The sequence below is a fragment of the Caretta caretta genome, chromosome 6 (assembly GCF_965140235.1).
Source record: "Caretta caretta isolate rCarCar2 chromosome 6, rCarCar1.hap1, whole genome shotgun sequence".
In the NCBI taxonomy this organism is placed as follows: Eukaryota; Metazoa; Chordata; order Testudines; family Cheloniidae; genus Caretta; species Caretta caretta.
Window position 1 is genome coordinate 61874489 of NC_134211.1, and position 19742 is coordinate 61894230.

A 19742-nucleotide genomic window follows, 5' to 3' on the forward strand; every position below is an offset into this window, starting at 1 on the left:
TCCATAACCATTACATTGATACTTCTCATGAACAACTTGGCAAAAGTAGGGACTTCCAGGAAGTAGGTCTGAGCTGAGTTGCAAGAGACTGTCCACTCAGGGTGATAAGGTAGCAATTTTGGCACACAGAGGGGTTCTACTCTGCAGTGAGGGGAGGGGGAAGAGATTTGGAGCAGGGGTGTGTGGGAGGGAAAGATATATGGGAGCTGAGAAAACACTGTTCTAGTCCCTCATCATAGAGCCCTAGAGATGAGTGTCTTGTCCTGACAGCACTAAGGATCGGATCACAAACAAATGCACACAACCCAAATATTTTTCTCCGTTCATCTATTAAACAGATGAATGGAAATTGCCAAGGGGTGTCAGTTTGGGATGATGTGAAGGGGACACTTATCCACTGAATGGGAGTAAGCATTTGCCCTCTACATCCCCAGCACACTCATTTCACATAGGCCAGTGGTTCCCAAATGGAGGCTTGTGGGACTACTGGGAATCTAAAAAGGCACTTCCTGGTCATCTGTAGAATGCTGGTCAGTCATATCATGCTGGTCCTCCTTGTTTTCAACAGCTTATACATAGTTCAGAGTCTTCATTGTAAAGAAGAGCCTGGAGGACTGTACTAGCAGCTGAAAAGAAGGAAGAGGAGCCAGCCACCAGCAGGTGAGGAATGTCCAGGAAAGAAGGGAATGAGGCAGCCCAGGCAGTACGACCAGGGGAAGGAGAGGTACCAGCTGAAAGAGAAATCTGTGTGGTACAGGAGAAGGAGAGACAGACAGACATTCTCAGAAGAGGTGGGGTAGGGGTTGGGGAACAGAGAGAGGGAGGAAGAGCGGAAATGAAGAGCAAAAACAGACAGTAGGATTCTCTCTCCTCAAAAAGAACACTTATTACCTTCAGCTAAACAAACAGATGCTCTCCTAATATACCCTTTCCATGTAAGCAATTGCCATAGTTGCTACAAGGCTGGTAAGAGACTGTGAATGAGGAGTGAGTGAGTCTGCAGACAGTCTTCCAGTTCAGAGAGATTGAACCCCTGACCCAGGCCACCTAACCACGATCAGATGGTGGAGAATCTGTATTCAGCAGGGGCACTGTGTACTGTAAAACTTCACTTGGACAAGCAAGTTCACATATGTCCTGAAACCTGACCCTTAACTTGTCCTCCTCTCCTCTCCCCTCCTGATATACGTTAAGTATATGGGGCCCCGCTCTTTGACCTTTCATTAAACCACATCACAAAGCCATACAGCTGGTTACAGAGTAACTTGATCACTGAACCAAACTGTTGAGATTAGGGAACAAAGGGCCTATTGCTTTGACTGAAGGGCTGGATTAGCCCCAGAGTCGCTTCCCTTTCCATAGCAGGGGGCTCCCTGAAGCAGGTGACACTGTCCTTGGCCAGGATTTTCATCAAAGGTTCTATGGAGGGGAGAGTCAAACAAGCGTATGGTGTGTTCATGCTCCAGAAGGAGATTTAATAAACAGTTTCATTAGTTTGATGTGGATTTAGTCTAAGAATTTCCATGGAAAGAAATAAAACTAGGAAGTGGCTATACACAGCCTAAGAAATGAGGCTTAGATTTCCTTGGTGTCATAAAAGCTGGTCTGGCTGCCTTAATACCAGGCCTACGCTCTGGCTCTGTACAGTGCATAAAGTTTGCTTAGCTGCCTGGCTTTAAAACTGGTTAGAAAGTCTCCCCAGTATGGACAGGCCTTGGAGGAGCTCAGCCCAGATGCTGCCTTCCCAAAATGAAGTGAGCTGAGAGTTTCTCAGACCTGTATGAAGTGTGAAATGAACAGGACTGGAACGCTCTATATCATGTTAGTGCAAATGTAATTAAAGTGAAAGTAAGATTGAAAATCACTACAGGGGTTGAGATAACTGTGCTTTCTGAAGGAATGTACAAACAAGGGTTCCTAATGTAAAATGGAGCAAAACTGATGTAGGTCACAATTATCATCAGGGACAGATTAAAAAAGTGTTAAGATGTCTGCAGCTTGCCTACTTAACTATGACTGAAGGAAATTGCTACCACCATACAAATAACTGATTGGCTGAACCCTCTTAAATTGGATTATCATAAACCACGTTGGATCCAGTGAGGGAATCAAAAGCAAACTATAAGCTGTATTAATACAGGCATGAGGTTAATAAAAGGGGTCCCAGCAAAAATGCATGTGGCTGAAAGTACTATTCTTAATTTCTAAAGGTTAATCCTGTGCCTTATGCTTTGTGGGAACCTGTAGAAAGGCAGTTACTAGAGCTACACTAGCAGGAAATAATTTCACATGAAGAGTTCAAGGAATGAGCTTTGACTTGCAGCCCTCTGCAGAACATAAATAAACCTGCTGTTACCAGAGCATTTCAATCTCACTTTCCAGACAGATGGTGTTTTCCCCTCTTCAAAACACTGATAAATTAAAAAATATAATCTCAGAGAAAAAGAAATCCAGGTGTGTGTGTGTGTGTATAACACAGAATATCAAAAGTAAAAACCTCCTTCTCTCTTCCTCCCCAACTTTGAGTGAATTTAGTGGACAAGAAAGTGAGGGACAGACAAAAAGTAGTTTTTTTAAGACAGAAAGGTGCTGTACAAGCTTCCCCTGCACAACACTGATAATGCGTCTCAGTCCTGAGCGGCTGTTCCCCTTGACAGTTTTGGCCTGGGACCTGACACAACTGTCACAATACAGCATAGTTCTGTACCCCTCTAAGCTCTTCTAATACCAACCCAATCTGGACCTGCAGCATCCTCCACTATTGTTGGCCCAAGATCCAAATCAACTCTGCTATTGTGTCTATGCCCTACAGTAGTCAGAGTCATTCCCTGGATAGAGACTGCCAATTGTGCCAGACTGTGTGGTGGTGTGGATAAACAAGAAGCTGGAATAAGCCTGCAAAACTCCTTTCATTTGTGACTTGAGACAAAATCTCAACAAAGGTCTCCAGAGGTGAAAATTTAAAATATTAAATTCCAGTGAGCCACTAAGGAGCCTTTGCATTAAATGAGTCTGATGGTATAATATGTCAGATGCACAGGACCCAATTTTCATTTACACTAATGCCACTTTATACCACGCTGGGAGGCACATCACCATCAGGCTCTTTAACAATATAAAGTGACTATAGTGTAAGTGGGAATTAGGTCCAGATGTAGTACAACTGACTGATTGTTCTTGCTCATTGATTTCACTGCATAGCCCAGTAATAGGTAGGTAGACATGTTCTAGTACATAGCTTTGGCCTCACCTTTTCAGCTAGTAACTCTCGGATCTTGCTAGCCTGCAGACGGAATTTGAAGAGCTGGGATTCCAATGCGAGGCACCGTTTCTGCCAGTCCATGCAGCTGCTGTTCTCCATTGCAAGCTCTGCCATGGCAAAGCTCTTCGTCTCCTTAGGCAGAGCCTCCAAAGTACTCTTTAAAAAAAAAAAAAAAAAAAACACTGAGAAAAGAAAAATACAAACTTTGAAATGATTATCTGGCAGGGTTTTTCTCCATTAGTTCCTCTCCGAGGGCATGTAGGGGAGATGCCTTCTCCCAAAGCTTTTGGCTTTAGCCTACTATGTAGAGAGTTGAATAGTGTAGGTTTCCACCATGCTATTGTGGGGTGTCCTCTTAAAGCCATCCTACCTTTAACACAAGACCTCCAGCACAGCCACTAGGACTGGTAGTCAACATGGACTATCATGAGACAAAGCTTTGTTAATGTTAAGGTTTTTAAACTAAGAGCTGGGGGAAAGCCGACAGCTGAGAGGAGCACATGGTTGGGACTGAGACATTCCTTTGGGGACAATCTATTAATTATAGTAGTAAGTAAGTAATATAGTAAGGAGGAGAGGATCGAAGATGATAAAATACGTGTATGATCTGATGAGAAACAGTCAAATGAAAGAGTCCCATTCAATTACATCACATAATGGCAGACAGCAAAAAAGTGACAATTTTTTTTAAAGTGCTTATACACAAATGCTAGAAGTCTAAAATCTAAGATGGGTGAACTTGAGTGCCTCATATTAAGTGAGAATATATTAATATAATAAGCATCACAGACACTTGATGGAATGAGGATAATCGATCGGACATAGTAATACCAAGGTACAATATATCGGAAGGACAGACTAGGCATATTGGTGGGGGAGTGGCATTATATGTGAAAGAAAGAAGAGTCAAATGAAGTAAAAATCTTAAATCACACTGTACCATGGAATCTCTATGGATAGTAATTCCATGCTTGAATAATAAGAATATAGCAGTAGGGACATACTACCGATCACCTGACCAGGATGGGGATAGTGGCAATGAAATGCTCAGGGAAATTTGAGAGGCTATACAAATTTTAAAAACGCAATAATAATGGGGGATTTTAACTATCCTAACTTTTAACTATTAGGAAGGCCAAAAAAGAATTTGAAGAACAGCTAGCCAAAGACTCAAAAAGTAACAGGAAAAAAAATGTTTAAGTATATCAGAAGCAGGAAGCCTGCTAAACAACCAGTGGGGCCACTAGACAATAGAGATGCTAAAGGACCACTCAAGGACGATAAGGCCATTACAGAGAGACTAAATTAATTCTTTACATGGGTCTTCATGGATGAGGACGTGAGGGAGATTCCCAAACCTGACCCATTCTTTTTAGGTGACAAATCTGAGGAACTGTCCCAGATTGAGGTGTCATTGGAGGAAGTTTGGAACAAATTGATAAATTAAACAGTAATAAGTCACCAGGATCAGATGGTATTCACTCAAGAGTTCTGAAGGAACTAAAATGAGAAATTGCAGAACCACTAACTGTGGTAGGTAACCTATCATTTAAATCAGCTTCTGTACCAGATGGCTGGAGGCTGGCTAATGTGATGCCAGTTTTTAAAAGAGGCTCCAGAGGCAATCCTGGCAATTACAAGCCAGTAAGCCTAACTTCAGGACCAGACAAATTGTTTGAAGCTATATTAAAGAACAGAATTATCAGACACATAGATGAACACAATTTGTTGGGGGAAGAGTCAACATGGTTTTTGTAAAGGGAAGTCATGCCTCTCTAATCTACTAGAATTCTTTGAGGGGGGTCAACAAGCATGTGGACAAGGGTATATGGTTATAGTATACTTCAACTTCCAATGGATATAGTATACTTCAACTTCCAGAAAGCCTTTGACAAGGTCCTTTAGAAAAGACTCTTAAGTGAAGTAAGTAGTCATGGGTTAAGAGTGAAAGTCCTCTCATGGATCAGTAACTGGCTAAAAGACAGGAAATAAAGGGTAGGAATAAATGGTCAGTTTTCAGAATGGAGAGAGGTAAATAGTGGTGTCTCCCAGGGATCTGTACTGAGACCAGTACTATTCAATGTATTCATAAATGATCTGGAAAAAATGGGTAAACAGTGAGGTTGCAAAATTCGCAGATGATACACAAATACTCAAGATAATTAAGTCCAAAGCAGACTGCGAAGAGTTACAAAGGGATCTCACAAAACTGGATGACTGGGCAATAAAATGGCAGATGAAATTCAATGTTGATAAATGCAAATCAATGCACATTGGACAACATAATCCAAGCTATACATATAAAATGGGGTCTAAAATTAGCTATTACCACTCTAAAAAGAGAGCTTGAAGTCATTGTGGATAGTTCTCTGAACACATCCACTTGGGGATGTTCAAATTTTGAACACTGATCTGAATTTTTAGCAAATGGCCCCTGATGAACCAATATCCCAGATTCTGAGTGGGAGTCTAGGAGAGAGTAGTTCCTCTTGTCACTGAAGAGAGCCAGGATGGATTGTGCTTCCCTAAGCACAATCCCTCCTAGAGCCACTCCTGGGCAGCTTGGTCCACTCTAGCACCAGTGCCACCAAGCATGTACATTACACACTTGGTCTGGTCCCTTTGTATCTTAAATGGGTTGGATGAACTGGAAGATAGGACTTCTCACTCACAGAAATAGGGTGAATTGGAAAGGCATGCTGAGATTTCCAGTCAACAGGAGGAGGACAGATAGAAAACTCAATCTATCCTGACTCAGTGGAATAGTGAGTTGGGGACAGGTACTTCTGGACTGTAAATGAGAATAAAACGCAATATGTTGTCAGTACTTTGGGATTAGGGAAGGTCCAGTTTCTGGTCTTTATACAGAAAATAGGATGCTGGTGCTTCTAGTTAATAGTGGGTAGATGAACTGAGTGGGAGGATGTTCTGCAGTTGGATCTATGAACTAAATGTGGTGAGTTGGTGGTGGTCTGAAAATCTGTAACCATATTAGCAGTCTAGAGTGCAGAATGGGTGGGTAAGAGAGTTCCTAGTCTATATTCTGTGGCTGAGCAGGGATGTGGGGACAGAGTTATGGTTGAATATGCAATGTGATGTATTAGTAAATAACTTTACGGAGATTGTATGAACATAAGAACAGCCATACTGGGTCAGACCAAGGGTCCATCTAGCCCAGTTTCTGGTCTTCTGACAGTGGCCAATGCCAGGTGCTTCAGAGGGAATGAACAGAACAGGTAATCATCAAGTGATCCATCCCCTGTCGCCCAGTCCCAGCTTCTAGCAAACAGAAATTAGGGACACATTAGAGCATGGTTTTGCATCCCTGCCCATCCTGGCTAATGGCCATTGATGGACTTATCCTCCATGAATTTATCTAGTTCTTTTTTGAACCCTGTTATAGTCTTTGCCAGAGGGTGTTGTGAAGGCTAAAAGTTCCACAGGTTGACTGTGCATTGTGTGAAGAAATACTTCCTTTTGTTTGTTTTAAAACTGATACCTTTGAATTTCATTTGGTGATCCCTAGTTCTTGTGTTATGAGTAACTAGCATGTCCTTATTTACTTTCTCTACACCACTCATGATTTTATAGACCTCTATCATATCCCCCCTTAGTTGTCTTTTTTCCAAGCTGAAAAGTCCCAGTTTTATTAATCTCTCCTAATATGGAAGCTGTTCCCTGCCTCAATCATTTTTGTTGCCCTTCTCTGTACCTTTTCCAATATATCTTTTTTGAGATGGGGCAACCAGATCTGCATGCAGTATTCAAGATGTGGGTGTACCATGGATTTATATAGAGGCAGTATGATATTTTCCCATCTTATTATCTATCCCTTTCTTGATGATTCCCAATAGTCTGTTAGCTTTTTTGACTGCTGCTGCACTGTAACCTTTCCCAGCAGGACTTACACATTGGCAGGCTGTGGGAATCTAAACATGAAAACCTGCTGCTATGTGGGGAAGACTGGGAGGATGGGGGATAGGGACAGACACAGACATATTTGTCTCTTGACTAAATATTTAAAGTTCACATAGCCAGAGATTCCACTTCATTAGGAGGCCAGGGGCTTAGTGTCCTCCTGCATGACAGCAGTCACGGTAGGGCAAACCTTTGGCTGCAAGCTATTCAAGTGTTGCAGAGAACAGGGGAGATAAAGCCTCATTCATTAGGCTTTTGGAGAAACTGGCACTGTTACCCAGACTGGAGCATATTCAACTAAGTTTATGCTTCCGTTTGCAAACTATAATGTCCCCATTCCCTCTCCCCAGGATCACATGCCTAACACAGTCTGAGTAATCAAGGATGAAGACGACCTTTTGGTAGAGCTGGGCAAATACCTTAAATACGTTCCCCAAATATTTGCTTGACTAAAACTTGGGATTTGTTTTGTCCTTTGACTGCACCTCTTTCATGTTCGTATCCCACAAATATTCTAATGCATAAGTTTACTAGCATGAATGGTTGCCAAAACAGTGAATTTACAGCACTATATACTTTCTACAACTATTCTGAATTTTGAACTTTCAGTTGCAAGTACTTACATTGGAGGAGTATAACTCCTGGAATGGTTCCCAAACAGGAAACAGAAATAATACCATGTGACCTTCTTTACTTAAAAGAAGTAAAATCTAGCCAAACTAGGTTGGCAGTATAGGGGGCTGAGAAAAATTGTGTCTGGAGGACCCTGACAATTTTTCATGGATTTAGGGGACCTATTGTGTCCTAATATAGCAGCTGTAAAACAAGGGTGATTTCTTTACAATGGGAAGTAGGCTGTTTGAGAACAGAAAGAGAGGCAGCCTCAGCAAACTTATTAAAAGTTATTGCACACAGAGGGAACACAGCTGGATCTAGGCAGTGGTAGCAGGGACTTTGGGAGCTTACTTGCTATTTAGGGTGCAGAGTGCTAAATAGTTGGGATAAATTTTTAACCAAAGACCTTAAGAAACCTGCAGTGGAGGTTTAAGGTGTTACAGAGAAGATAGTCCACTCATTCAATGCAGAGAGCTATGCATCAAGAGACCTGGGCTCTCCTGCCAGCTCTGCTGTTGACTCATACTAGGATACTAAACATTATCTCCCTGCGCTTCATTTCCACCCCCATCCTTCCCAACCTATAAATGGAGGAGTAATAAAAATGTATCCACCTTTGTTAAAACACTCTGGATGAAAATATGGAAGGTATAAATAACTTGAGTTTTAAATTTTTGGATAATTTCATGAGCAATAATCATATCTGTACCTATGCAGGCTACAATGAGGTACTCAAGTCTATCACCTTCTGGCATGAGCTGGTTGCTACAGTTCACTTCAGTTCCCAGAGGTCAGCTGTCCATATCATATACACTACCAACACCATTGTTGTTAGGTGGTGGTCTTGTTGACAGTCTCAGCAGAGAGGCTAAAATGAATGGGGTCACCTACTGAATTCCTTTCACACCCTGCAAGTGCTCTTTCCCAGACTGGGGGTGGAGTATGGTATGCCTATAGAAAAGGAGTACTTGTGGCACCTTAGAGACTAACCAATTTATTTGAGCATGAGCTTTCGTGAGCCACAGCTCACTCACGAAAGCTCATGCTCAAATAAATTGGTTAGTCTCTAAGGTGCCACAAGTACTCCTTTTCTTTTTGCGAATACAGACTAACACGGCTGTTCCTCTGAAACCTGTCGGTATGCCTATACTGTTCCTTTATTGTGCAATCCATAAATAGATGACTTAAATATCCAAGGCTGTCAATCTAGCATCTTCCAATCCAGATGAAGTTCTCTCACTCACACATACACCCTAACGCACACCAAAGTGTTACAATCAGTGCTTAATTTGTGCTGGGGTTTGCCAGGTCTGAGCTCTGGCACCTCTAGGTTTGGCAGTTCATAGTCCCGGCACCTCTGGGCTCCCAGCCAGCAACTGCCTCTCCAGCCACCCTGCTCTAAAGGCAGCGCAGGCATCAGCCATAGTGCAGAATAAGGGTGGAAATACCATACCATGCCACCCTTACTTCTGTGCTCCTGCTGGCGGTGGTGCTGCCTTCAGAGCCGGGCACCCAATCAGCAGCCACCACTCTCAGGCTGCCCAGCTTGAACCCTGGCACCTCTTTAATTACAAATTAAGCACTGGTTACAAAGACATTTTGGTGCATTACCATGAAACACCATAAAATGATGCTAGTAAGGGTGGGTGAGCAGGGGGAAGGTGGAAAATACAAGCCCAGTATTTCACTGTAGTTTAGACACTTAAAAGTTTGGCTCCCAGTTTCCTCAGGTATCAGATTCCAAGAACAATTTTCAGGGAGGATGTGGTGTTTTATCTTAGTATTGCAACAGTGGACCCATTACCCAGACAATCCAGCTATTGCAACAGATACAGATTCTTCCATCCCTCAGTGGGAACAAACTAGAACTGAAAGACAAAACATCCACAATCCTATGTCCTTGTTCACATCTAAAGAGATAAAACAGAACTGTGTAAAGGTCACAGCCATGGGTCAAAAACCCTGCATTTGACCTGCTTTATTTGTCTCTTCAGTAACTGCTTGCAAAGTTCTGATTTTTTTTTTTTAAGGTTTGTTTTCCAAATATATGCATGAGGAGTCTTACATACAAAATGAAGTAGAATCATTGAATTCAACCACCTAGAATCCACAAGCAACCTTACAATAATGAACTGGTGCGTGCTGCCTCACCTACTTGTGTAATCCTACAATAACAAACTAGTGGAAGGCAAAAATATTCAAAGACACGGCTTTTAGTTACTGAGCCCCCAAACCAGCAAAGCACAATTAAGTATGTCCTTGAGTAAGTAAGTAAATAATCCAGTTTACTTCAATGGGACCTCACATGCTTACACTTAAGCACACACTTAATTGCTTTGCTGAACTGGGGCCTAAGTGAGAGAACAAGAATTCAAAAAAAGTGAGGCAAAATCCCTGAACATCATGATCTTTAAGTCTACCATCACAAGATAGAAAGAGAGAACTTGTTCCTCTAGATGTAATCATCTCTGAGTCTTCTGCCTTCATCTATAAACCTTAGAAGACTTGGGATCAGAACTTAAGTTCAGCTGAAGTAGTCTGGAGCCCGTAAATATTTTCAAACCTGAGGGAGCCCTTGCAACCAACCCCTACCCCGACCTGGGGCTGAAGCCCTAAGCCCCAGTGTCCCATCCCTCCTCCCCCCAAGCTGGGCTGACCTGCCCATATTTTCACATGATCTGTGAATTAGAGTTCCACATCAAAATGCATGTTCATTTAATACAGGGGAATGACATTGCTCAGGATCTGCATTGTATTGTGGGGCATGCAAGTAACAGACCTGTTCAAAGAATAACATTCTACAAGCCCCAGACCTAAAAACTATTCCAAAATAAGAGCTCGCTCCTCTCCACATCACATTTTGCACAGCTCAATACAGCAGGTATATCATTCTCACCTACAGCATACACATACATATAGTCACAGTCTCCTAGGCACACTCACCACTACATCAGTGTTTACATCTCTAGTGCCTGATATACACCATTACTCTAAAGCCAGTGCACGTGCAATGGTCACGAAAGGTTGAACAACACTGTATAACTACGCTGCCTTATCAATGAAGTTAGAACTCTGTTCTAATGTGGCTCTTTGGACAGAGATCATAAGTGAAACGCTGCTCTCTTTTTATACTGGCATAAACAGATTTTAGCCTGACATCTTCATGCATAGATTTTAAGGCCAAAAGGGATTGTTATGATCATCTAGTCTGACCTCCTTTTAACACAGGCCATAGAACCTCACCCAGTAATTTTGGCATATAGCCCATAACTTCTGGGTTGAGCTATAACATATCATTTAGAAAATATCCAGTTTGGATTTAAAGACTGATGGAAAATCCACACAATCTAATTATATGGCTGAACTGTTCGTTTTCCTAATTTGATTTTACCCCATATGAAATATTTGGGATATTTTTGCTTTAACACAACAACAACAACTGCCTAATCCCCCTAATGGAAAAAAATTATTAGGGATGTTAATTAAAAATTCAGATGTAACAGCATTCTCAATACCTGTGAAATAGAAAGCAGCTGCTTAATTTAATAGGGGCAGGCTTTTCAAAACTAGGGGTCTAAAGCTACATTCTTAAATCCATATGTACACACTTAAATAAGTGGCCTGATTAAATCAAGGTGCTGAGTATCCAACAGCTCTCATTGACTTCAACAGGAGCTGCTTGGCACTTAGCACTTTTGAATATGAGGCCACTTATTAAGTGCATAAATATGGATGTAAGAACCTAGCTTTAGGCACCTAATTTTAAAAAATCTTTGCTGCAGCTATAAAATTTTTGAGTAACTCCAAACTCTGGATCCAAAAATTAGGGGACCTAGGTCCAATTCCAATTTTGGGAAATACAAATCTGGATCAGAACTTTGTGGTTAATCTGTGACTCTCTAGTAGGACCACCTAACATCCCTGCACTTTCTGATGTTCTAGCCTTGATCTAGAGAGCGCCTATATTTTCCACTAAAAGCCTTTTGAAAATGACGAAGAACAAAGTGATCAAGCAAGATGACTGTAAAAGTTCTAAAGTGAAGATCTCCGTGCATGTAGTGTTAGGAGAATCAATCCTTTTTTATTGTGAATTTTTATTCCCTACAAAAATGAAAGCCACAGAGACAATATTTCCATATCTCAACTACACATTTCTCCACGCTAGAGCATCTGCTTAAGCACCTGCTGGTCGGTGATGTTCGAACCAGCCAGTCAGTGTAAAAGAATAAAGTGGAAATGCTTGGAACTGCGCGGACAATGCCCCAGATTCTCTCCCTTGAGGCGCAGTTCAGCTCGGTCTGTTTCGAAGGCTCCCAAAAAGGAGTCAGCGAAGGTGCTTGCTGTGTCTCAGCTGAGCAGCGGGAGGCTCCTCCTGGCTCCAGTCAGCACTCAGCGCCGAACCCCCCCCCCCCCATTAACCTAACGCCTCTTCTCGAGCATCCTGTTCCCCCCTCCCCCCAGCCCTTCACGCCGTCCCTCGGTTTTCCCCTCGGGGGATGTTTCGGAGTCACCGAGAAAGCCAGGCTGGCGAGGGTGTCCCTCACGTCTGTCACTGCTGGCTCGCAAATCCAGGGTGAATCAAAGCAGGGGAATGAATAAGGCGAAAGAGGCCGGTCTATGCGCCAAAGGGCAGGTTGGGTCAACTGAGGAAAGGAGTGGGGCGAGCCCCCCTTTCTAGCCATGCCAGAGGGATGAAGTGGAGGGGGGACGCTCACGAAAGCTCATGCTCAAATAAATTGGTTAGTCTCTAAGGTGCCACAAGTCCTCCTTTTCTTTTTGCGAATACAGACTAATACGGCTGTTCCTCTGAAACCTATGAAGGGAGAGGCGGTTTGTCACTTACTCTGTAAGGACGTCGTTCTCCATGGCCCCGGGCTAGCCGGAGGGCCCCCATGAACTGGATTTCTCCCTTGAGCTACAGCCTTCTCCTGGCCCCTCCTGCAGTTTACTAATCCTACCCAGGGGGCCTCGCCTAGGACGCGCCACACACCGCCGCTCGCACACTACTTCCCCCGGGCCAGCGCGAGCCCCCGCGGCGGCACCTCCGAAAGACCCCGCAGAAGCCCCCGCCTGGCTTCTCCGCGCAGAAGAGCGAACAACCAGCGCCCGACGCTCCGGCTGGAGGCTGCTTGGCAGTCAGGTGCGGGCACTGCCCGGGGACAGCAGCCTCCCGCCCTCACCTGCGGCAGGCTGCTCATGGGCAGGAGCTGAGCAGCCCAAGTAGCCGGCCGGGGAGGCACGGGGACGGCTCCGAGGCATGAAGGGCTCCCAGCGGCTGACCTTGTGTTGTTCTTGGGGTCTGGTGCTGAGGAGCGGGGCGGAGCGGGGCCCTGCTCCTGGGGCGCTCCCGCAGCCGGCGAGGCGCGCGGCTCCCCTGGGGCGCTCCCGTATCCACGCGCTGCTCGTCTCCGTCCCATTCAGCGCTGTGCCATGCTCCCGGGCGCTCCGCTCGCCTTAAAGCGGGAGAGCCTGGCTCCAATAGCAAGGGCAGCCCTCCAAAGCAGCACAGGAACTGACATCATCGGCCCCGCGCTTTTAACCCCTTCTCTGGCCCTGCGGGGAGGCAGCCGGGCCAGACGGATTCTCCAGCGAGAACTGAAATATTGAAAAGCCTGGATTGGACCCAGCCTTCAGCCCCACGCACCCACCCTCTGGCACTTTGGGGGGCTGAGTGGAAAATGGCACTGAATAGATGTAAAGAAAACTGGCCACCTGCTTTATGTGGGCCCCAATAACTGCGGCTCTGCCACTTCTGGTTGCCTCCTTTTCCACCTGCTTGGACAAGATCCGTTTACTCGGCCTCCACTCTATGCAGGTTCACCAGCATTGCACCTTCAGCTGCAGCTCCGCCCAAACGCCCTGAGGCTTTTTTGGATACAGCTAGGCAGGCCGGGGAACTCCCCCAACCTAGCAGGCATGGCTGGAGGGCAGACTCTTCTTCTTTGCCTCTTGTATACCGGGAAATAAATCCAGCGTTGGTTCCTTGACTGCACCTAGAATCCCCTCTAAACTCAGCAGCATGAGGTCCCTCATCCATAAGAGTCGCAGATCCCAAACCTGTACTGAAATAGTGAGTGTTCTGCAGCCAATCCCTCCAACCTAAGGAGGAGTTTCTGTGCTGGACCCTGGGTGGTCACAGCAGCTCACTTACCCCATTCAGTTGTGTACACCGTTGCCCGCCGTGCAGCTTGGGCACTAGCCTCCTCCAAACTTCCATGCCCCGTCGCAGGTTATGGCAGTAGCAGGGCCCTGGGGTCTAGCAGTGGGGTTGTGGCCTGAGTTCAGGCTGCATTAAGGTGCAGGGAAAGGGGATGCGGTTAAGTGGTTGCTGCGTGTTATAGCTGAAGTCTACCTCTGGTTAACAATCCATTAGAGGAACTACCCTCCCCTGCATGCTCAGGCCATCCAGAACAATGGTTATAGAAAGTCTGGGGAACACAAGTTCATGATTTACAAAGTTTTGGGGGGTGTCCACTCTAACATGCCAGATGTTTTAGTGGGGGAGATGGGCATTAGCAGCCATCTCTTCAGATCTACAGAACACACTTGCTGGATACTAGGGCAGGCTATATTATTTAAACAGAGCTCGAAGGCTACCTGTCTAGCCTCCCTCAGCAGCTTGCTGAGGTGCGTATGTGTGCGCACGTTGCTTGCTACTGTCCTCTGCTGGAAAGAATATATAACCAGCCTTCCTTGTATGCTTCTAGGGGCTGTTTGCAGAGTAGCTCCTTTAGTTCACTGGAGTCTGGTGTGTATGCAGAAGAGAGTTGGGCCTAAACTTAAAACCAAACTTCCTCAGACTTTGTAGCTTAGGCCACCCATCTCTAGCTTGCAGCAAAAAGATTGTGAATTCTGGTTCAGGTGTTGCACTTCTGTAGCAGTTACCTTAGCAGGATCCAGATGACTTTCACCAATTGGATAGTTTATAATAACAGCAGAAGTTCCCATGGGCATAGCCAGCTGCAAAATAATTTCCCCACATTAAATCACACCAGCTGACATACATGTGCTTTTGAAACCAGGGAGTACAACTTTGTCTCTTGTCTCCAAAGGGGTGTGGTTTGGCAAAAAGAGGGTGTGGCTTGCTGGGGAGTATGTACAAGCACAAAGTAAATTGTAATGTGACTGTAAGGACAATTCCTAAGTTTAGATTGCTGATGAGATCATCCATGTACCACAGAGGCAGAGCTCTGAGACAGTATGAAATAAACAGAGTTTAGACAATAGAACTGATTTAGGGAAGAACAGGGATGAAGAAAGGAGCTAAATCAAATCTTATTACTCTAAGCAACACTGTACATTAAACATACTCAGGTAACATCCTGGTTACAGTTATCCAACCCAGGGATGTCCCTCAGTCTACCCAAGTTCAATTGTAGTCTCCCATCTCATGTTTGCAGCACAGTTCTGCCTTCTGCTGGAATCCCAGCAGAGAAGCAACGGGCAGCAAGTCAGGCACTCAGCACTAGTAAAAAGGCTGATCATGTGATGAAATCAGTAACATATTAAAAACAATATTAGAAGATTTTCAAACTTGGGTGCCTAAAGTTAGGCTCCTAAATCCATACTTAGGCACCTAAATAAGTTTGATTTTAAAAGGGGCTGAGAACCCATCAGCTCCCATTGACTTCAGGGAGAGCAGACTCAGGCTTACCACATTTTCTGGATTCCAAGGGGCATTCTGCATGTTAGTTGAATCAGGCAGCCTGTCCTGCTGCATCAGAAAGGCAGACAATGATCCACAGATGCATGAGAAAGGTGGGAAGGAAGCTGGGCTGAGACAGGCAGAGAGCTGGGCAGAGTTTGGAAAGGAACTGGCAAGAGACAGAAGGTGAGGGCAGGAACCTGAGCAGAGATGGACCTGGTAATGGCAACATTACCACTTTCCACCCAAAGAGATTCCCCCAGTGATTCCCACTTCTGCTGCCAACAGTACCCGGAAGAAAGGGACTCTGGTTGCTAACAGTATGTTTATGTTAATCATTATTCGTGTTGGTTAAAGTATTGTAATAAATAACCAGTGTCAAGGTACCTAAGATTTGCCCAAAGGGTTTCCTTTTAGGGGAGAAAGGAACTTATTGTGACTGAGTTATTTATTTTTGTCACCCTGGTCCAGGTTCATAGAGTTTAAGACCAGAAAGAGACCTTTAAGATCATCTAGTCTGGCATTCTGCACAACACAGGCCATAGAACCTCACCTAGTAATTTCTGCATCAAGCCCATAACTTCTGGTTGAGCTACAGCAATTTGTTCAGCAGTTGGCATTAGTCTGGGATTATTAATTTTTGTTGCTCTTATATTTTATGTCCATTTGATTTTTTTTAAGGGAAGATTTAACGCTAACAATTTGGAGTTGCTGGCTACTGACCGTGTTGTGTGACCAAGGTATTTATATTTGTCACCCTGGCCCAGGTGCATAGAGTTTAAGACCAGAGGGAGACCTTAAAGATCATCTAGTAGTCTGACTTTCTGCACAACACAGGCCACAGAACCTCACCCAGTAATTTCTGAATCAAGCCCATAACTTCTGGTTGAGCTGTAGCATATCTTCCAGAAAGATGTCCAATCTTGACTTAAACACGTCATGTGATGGAGAATCTACCACATCCCTAGGTAAGTTATTCCAGTCATTAATTATCCTCACTGTTAAAAAAAATGCACCTTAGTTCTAACCTGAATTTGTTTAGTTTCAACTTCCAAGCATTGGATTGTATTTTGTTGTGCCTTTTTCTGCTAGATTAAAAAGAAATCTACTGTCAGAAATCACTTCTCCACATAAATACTCATAGGCCGTAATCAAGTCTTACCCTTCTCTTGGATAAACTAAGTAGATGGAGCTTCTTAAATCTCTCCCTATTAGGGTATGTTTTCCAGACTTCAAGTCATTCTTGTCAATGACTTGGTCATAAGACTGGGACCAGGAAATAAAGTCCAGTTTCTTATCAGCACTCCTGTATGTGTCAGACCTTTATTACAGGCCTTGTCTTCACTGCTAAATAAGATGTACTTTTTTACTTTGTGGGTAATTAACACAAGTGAGCTATCCCAAGGTAAAAGCACAGTGAAGACCAGGCACTTTAGTTTTTACAGGTTAAACTCCCTGAGATCAACCCCTGGCGGGCCTATAGGTCTGTTTACCTCTTGGTTTACCTCATGATAACACTAACATTTTCTAAAGTGCCTAGTTTTTACTGTGTTTTTATCTCAGAATAGGTCACACTCATTAGTTACCCAAAGGGAAAAATGCACCTTTTTTTAGCAGCAAAGACAAGGCTGCAGATGGTAAAGAGGAGTAGGCAATGTGGGAGTAGACAGGCAGAAGAGGAGGAGAATGGTACTTGGTAGCATATTTGTTTTGTATGATCATTGTGTGTCTGGTATTAGGTGGTATGCAGCATATTACGTTTTCACATACCAGAGTACTCCCTGCACCTTTCTCTGAGTCCACAGGCTACAGAGGTAAATGCTGTGTAAGTGATGTCATGCATTATATATCACATGGAAAAACTGTATCAAACTCCATTGCTGTGGGTGTCGAGGTTGCATGTAACCACCCAGAGGGATGAGAAACTCAATGAGGGGATGAGACCAAACTCAGCTGAAGAGGAGTAAAAAAAGGTTCTGGTTCAGGGGACTGGAAATAGGATCTAGAACTTTTCATTTCTAGATTGCGGGTTCAAATTCAGACCATTCTGTAGAAAGCAAACACTGTTGTGATCTGATGGCTGTTAGGGGGCTGATATGAAAAGCTGTGGTGGTCTCAGTCCAGTTCTTCATAGCCAGATGTCCACACCACAAAACCTGCAAATACAATTTACACTTCTGACCCTCCCAGTACAGAGGCCAAGGCCTGAGTGGATCCTGGAGACTGAATTCTCCTCTGAACCTGACAGGTGTTTCTTGGAGGTAAGGGGTCGGGTAAGGTGCAGGAGGTACTGTTGCTGTCTATGTACCTGTTTAGAGGATGCATAGAGGATTTCAATTTCCAGAGCTGTCAAGCCAATACTCTAAACAAGTAAAGAGGAAAGTAGGTCTTGGGGTGCCCTTCTGATCTGTGATTACCTCAGTTCTCAGTGCAAACAGCCTGCAGCAGCACAGTGCTCAGAACAGAATAGGATTCGGAGATGAGCAGAATTCCCTGTTATAGAATCCCTATTTACTGAAGTCTATTTCACTGGAACAAGTAGGTTGGAGTGTTTTGTGTGGGTGAGGGGAGAGAAGAGAAAAGTTTCTAGAACAGATATGGCTGGCTTTGTTGGAAGGGCTTTTGGCTCCCTTCCTGGTCTGACACAGGAGTCAGACATGCAGCTGCCAGATGTTTGCATTCCCTGCTCTGGTATCTTTCAGGTCTGTCAAGGAAATGTGTGATGGGAAGGAATTATCTCACTGGGGGCTTGGGGGAGAGTTTGTATGGAGAGTGCCCCTGCTGTGCTCTCCTCTGCCTGAATCACCCAGGGGAGGTCATTCTCAGGTTTCTTGTAAATAACCATGGAGACTGTGCCAGCTAGAACATTGTCCCAGACAACTGTGCCAAAACAAAGTGGTGATAGAGCAGTTCTTCTTGGGGCTCCCCTGACATGAGACTCCTCTCTCATTAGTTTCCATGGTGACTCACAAAGGGAGCAGGAAGACAAATACTGCTCTCCTAGCAAAGAAGAATAACAAATAGGTTAGTGACTGGCAGTGCTCTTGCTGTGATGTCCAGCGGAATACCTTAGATTCAGTGCCAGTCCTAGTGCCTTGCTCCCTGACCTGGCCTGGAGAGTTCTACAGTGCCATGCCATGGTGGCAATATTACTGAAGGCAGCAGTTGATGCTGGCAGGTGGCATTAGGTGGCGCTGCTACAATGATGCCAAAGTGGTGTTACTAGGCAGCACTGGCAAATGTAAGCAAGTGGCACAGGCAGGTGGCATTACATGGCAGAGGCAAGTGGTATCCCTGAAAGGTGGCATTAGTTAGCACTGTCAGGGGATACAGGCAGTTGGCATTAGCATATGGCATTGGCAGATGGCACAATAGTGTGTATACATGCACATATTCTGTATAGATTTAGCATGCACTCTCTAGGCTTTCTGATATCTCCAAAAAGGTTTTCATATCAAAATATCTGAGGTTTAATCTTTGTAGTATATGAAAAAGATGTGTGCAAAGAATGGTCCGCTAGAACATCCAGTTCATCAGATCCCAGCAGCCTTCACCCACAGACACTGTCCTGAAGGTCTCACCATGACCTGCTCGCCATTACAAAAGCAGCAGACATTACTCTGCACTGTACCTTTCAGTCCAGCTTGTCAGCTGCTGTCTGCCTCTTACTCTTCAGCCCCTCCATGGAGCAACTTGTGATGCAGCAGTGATCAGACATAGAGCAGGCCTCAAGGGTGAAATGAGACAGAGGAGGTGGGTGAGTGGTGAATTTCTGATCTGTATCTGTTTTGTTTTGTAATGTAAGATTTCCGGGAGAATTCCAGGGAAAGGAGAGGAATAGAGGGGGCTAAAAGGTAAGATGGCTTTTAAACATGGCCAAAAACTTTGGGGGGAGGGATAGCTCAGTGGTTTGAGCATTAGCCTGCTAAACTCAGGGTTGTGAGTTCAATCCTTGAGGGGGGCATTTAGGGATCTATCTGGGGCAAAAATTGGGGATTGGTCCTGCTTTGAGCAGGGGGTTGGACTAGATGACCTCATGAGGTCCCTTCCAACCCTGATATTCTATGATTCTAAAAATAGCCACTAATCTGTGGTGCCTCCATTTCTGGCTGACCAATTTGAAACGTGATAGGCCATATTTTAGAGCTGCTGAGCACTCCCATAGGCTTGCTCAGTGTCTGGTTTTTGACTAAAACACCAGGTTGAAAAGGAACCCTGGTGGCTCTGGTCAGCACTGCTAATCGGGCCATCAAAAGTCCAGCTGGCAGGCTCACTGCCCAGCTCCGCACAGCTCCTGGGAAG

At 44.5% G+C, this 19742-nt stretch overlaps 1 protein-coding gene across 6 annotated transcripts in view; it reads right to left on the reverse strand.

Moving 5' to 3' along the window:
- The window catches only part of PLEKHH1 (pleckstrin homology, MyTH4 and FERM domain containing H1), an 81537-nt gene extending 68239 nt beyond the window's left edge, over positions 1 to 13298 (reverse strand). For 4 of the 6 annotated variants that reach the window (XM_075129634.1, XM_048854067.2, XM_048854065.2 and 1 more), the window contains exons 1-2: positions 12976 to 13298; positions 3251 to 3418 (exon numbers count right to left, since the gene is read on the reverse strand). In XM_075129634.1, coding sequence (XP_074985735.1) covers positions 3251 to 3418; positions 12976 to 13212 — 405 coding nt within the window. In that variant the 5' untranslated portion in view covers positions 13213 to 13298. Of the gene's footprint in view, positions 1 to 3250; positions 3419 to 12638; positions 12842 to 12975 lie in introns of those variants that run through there. The other 2 variants (XM_048854068.2, XM_048854066.2) reach the window with 2 other exon arrangements.
- Between the last annotated feature and the right edge of the window lie 6444 nt (positions 13299 to 19742).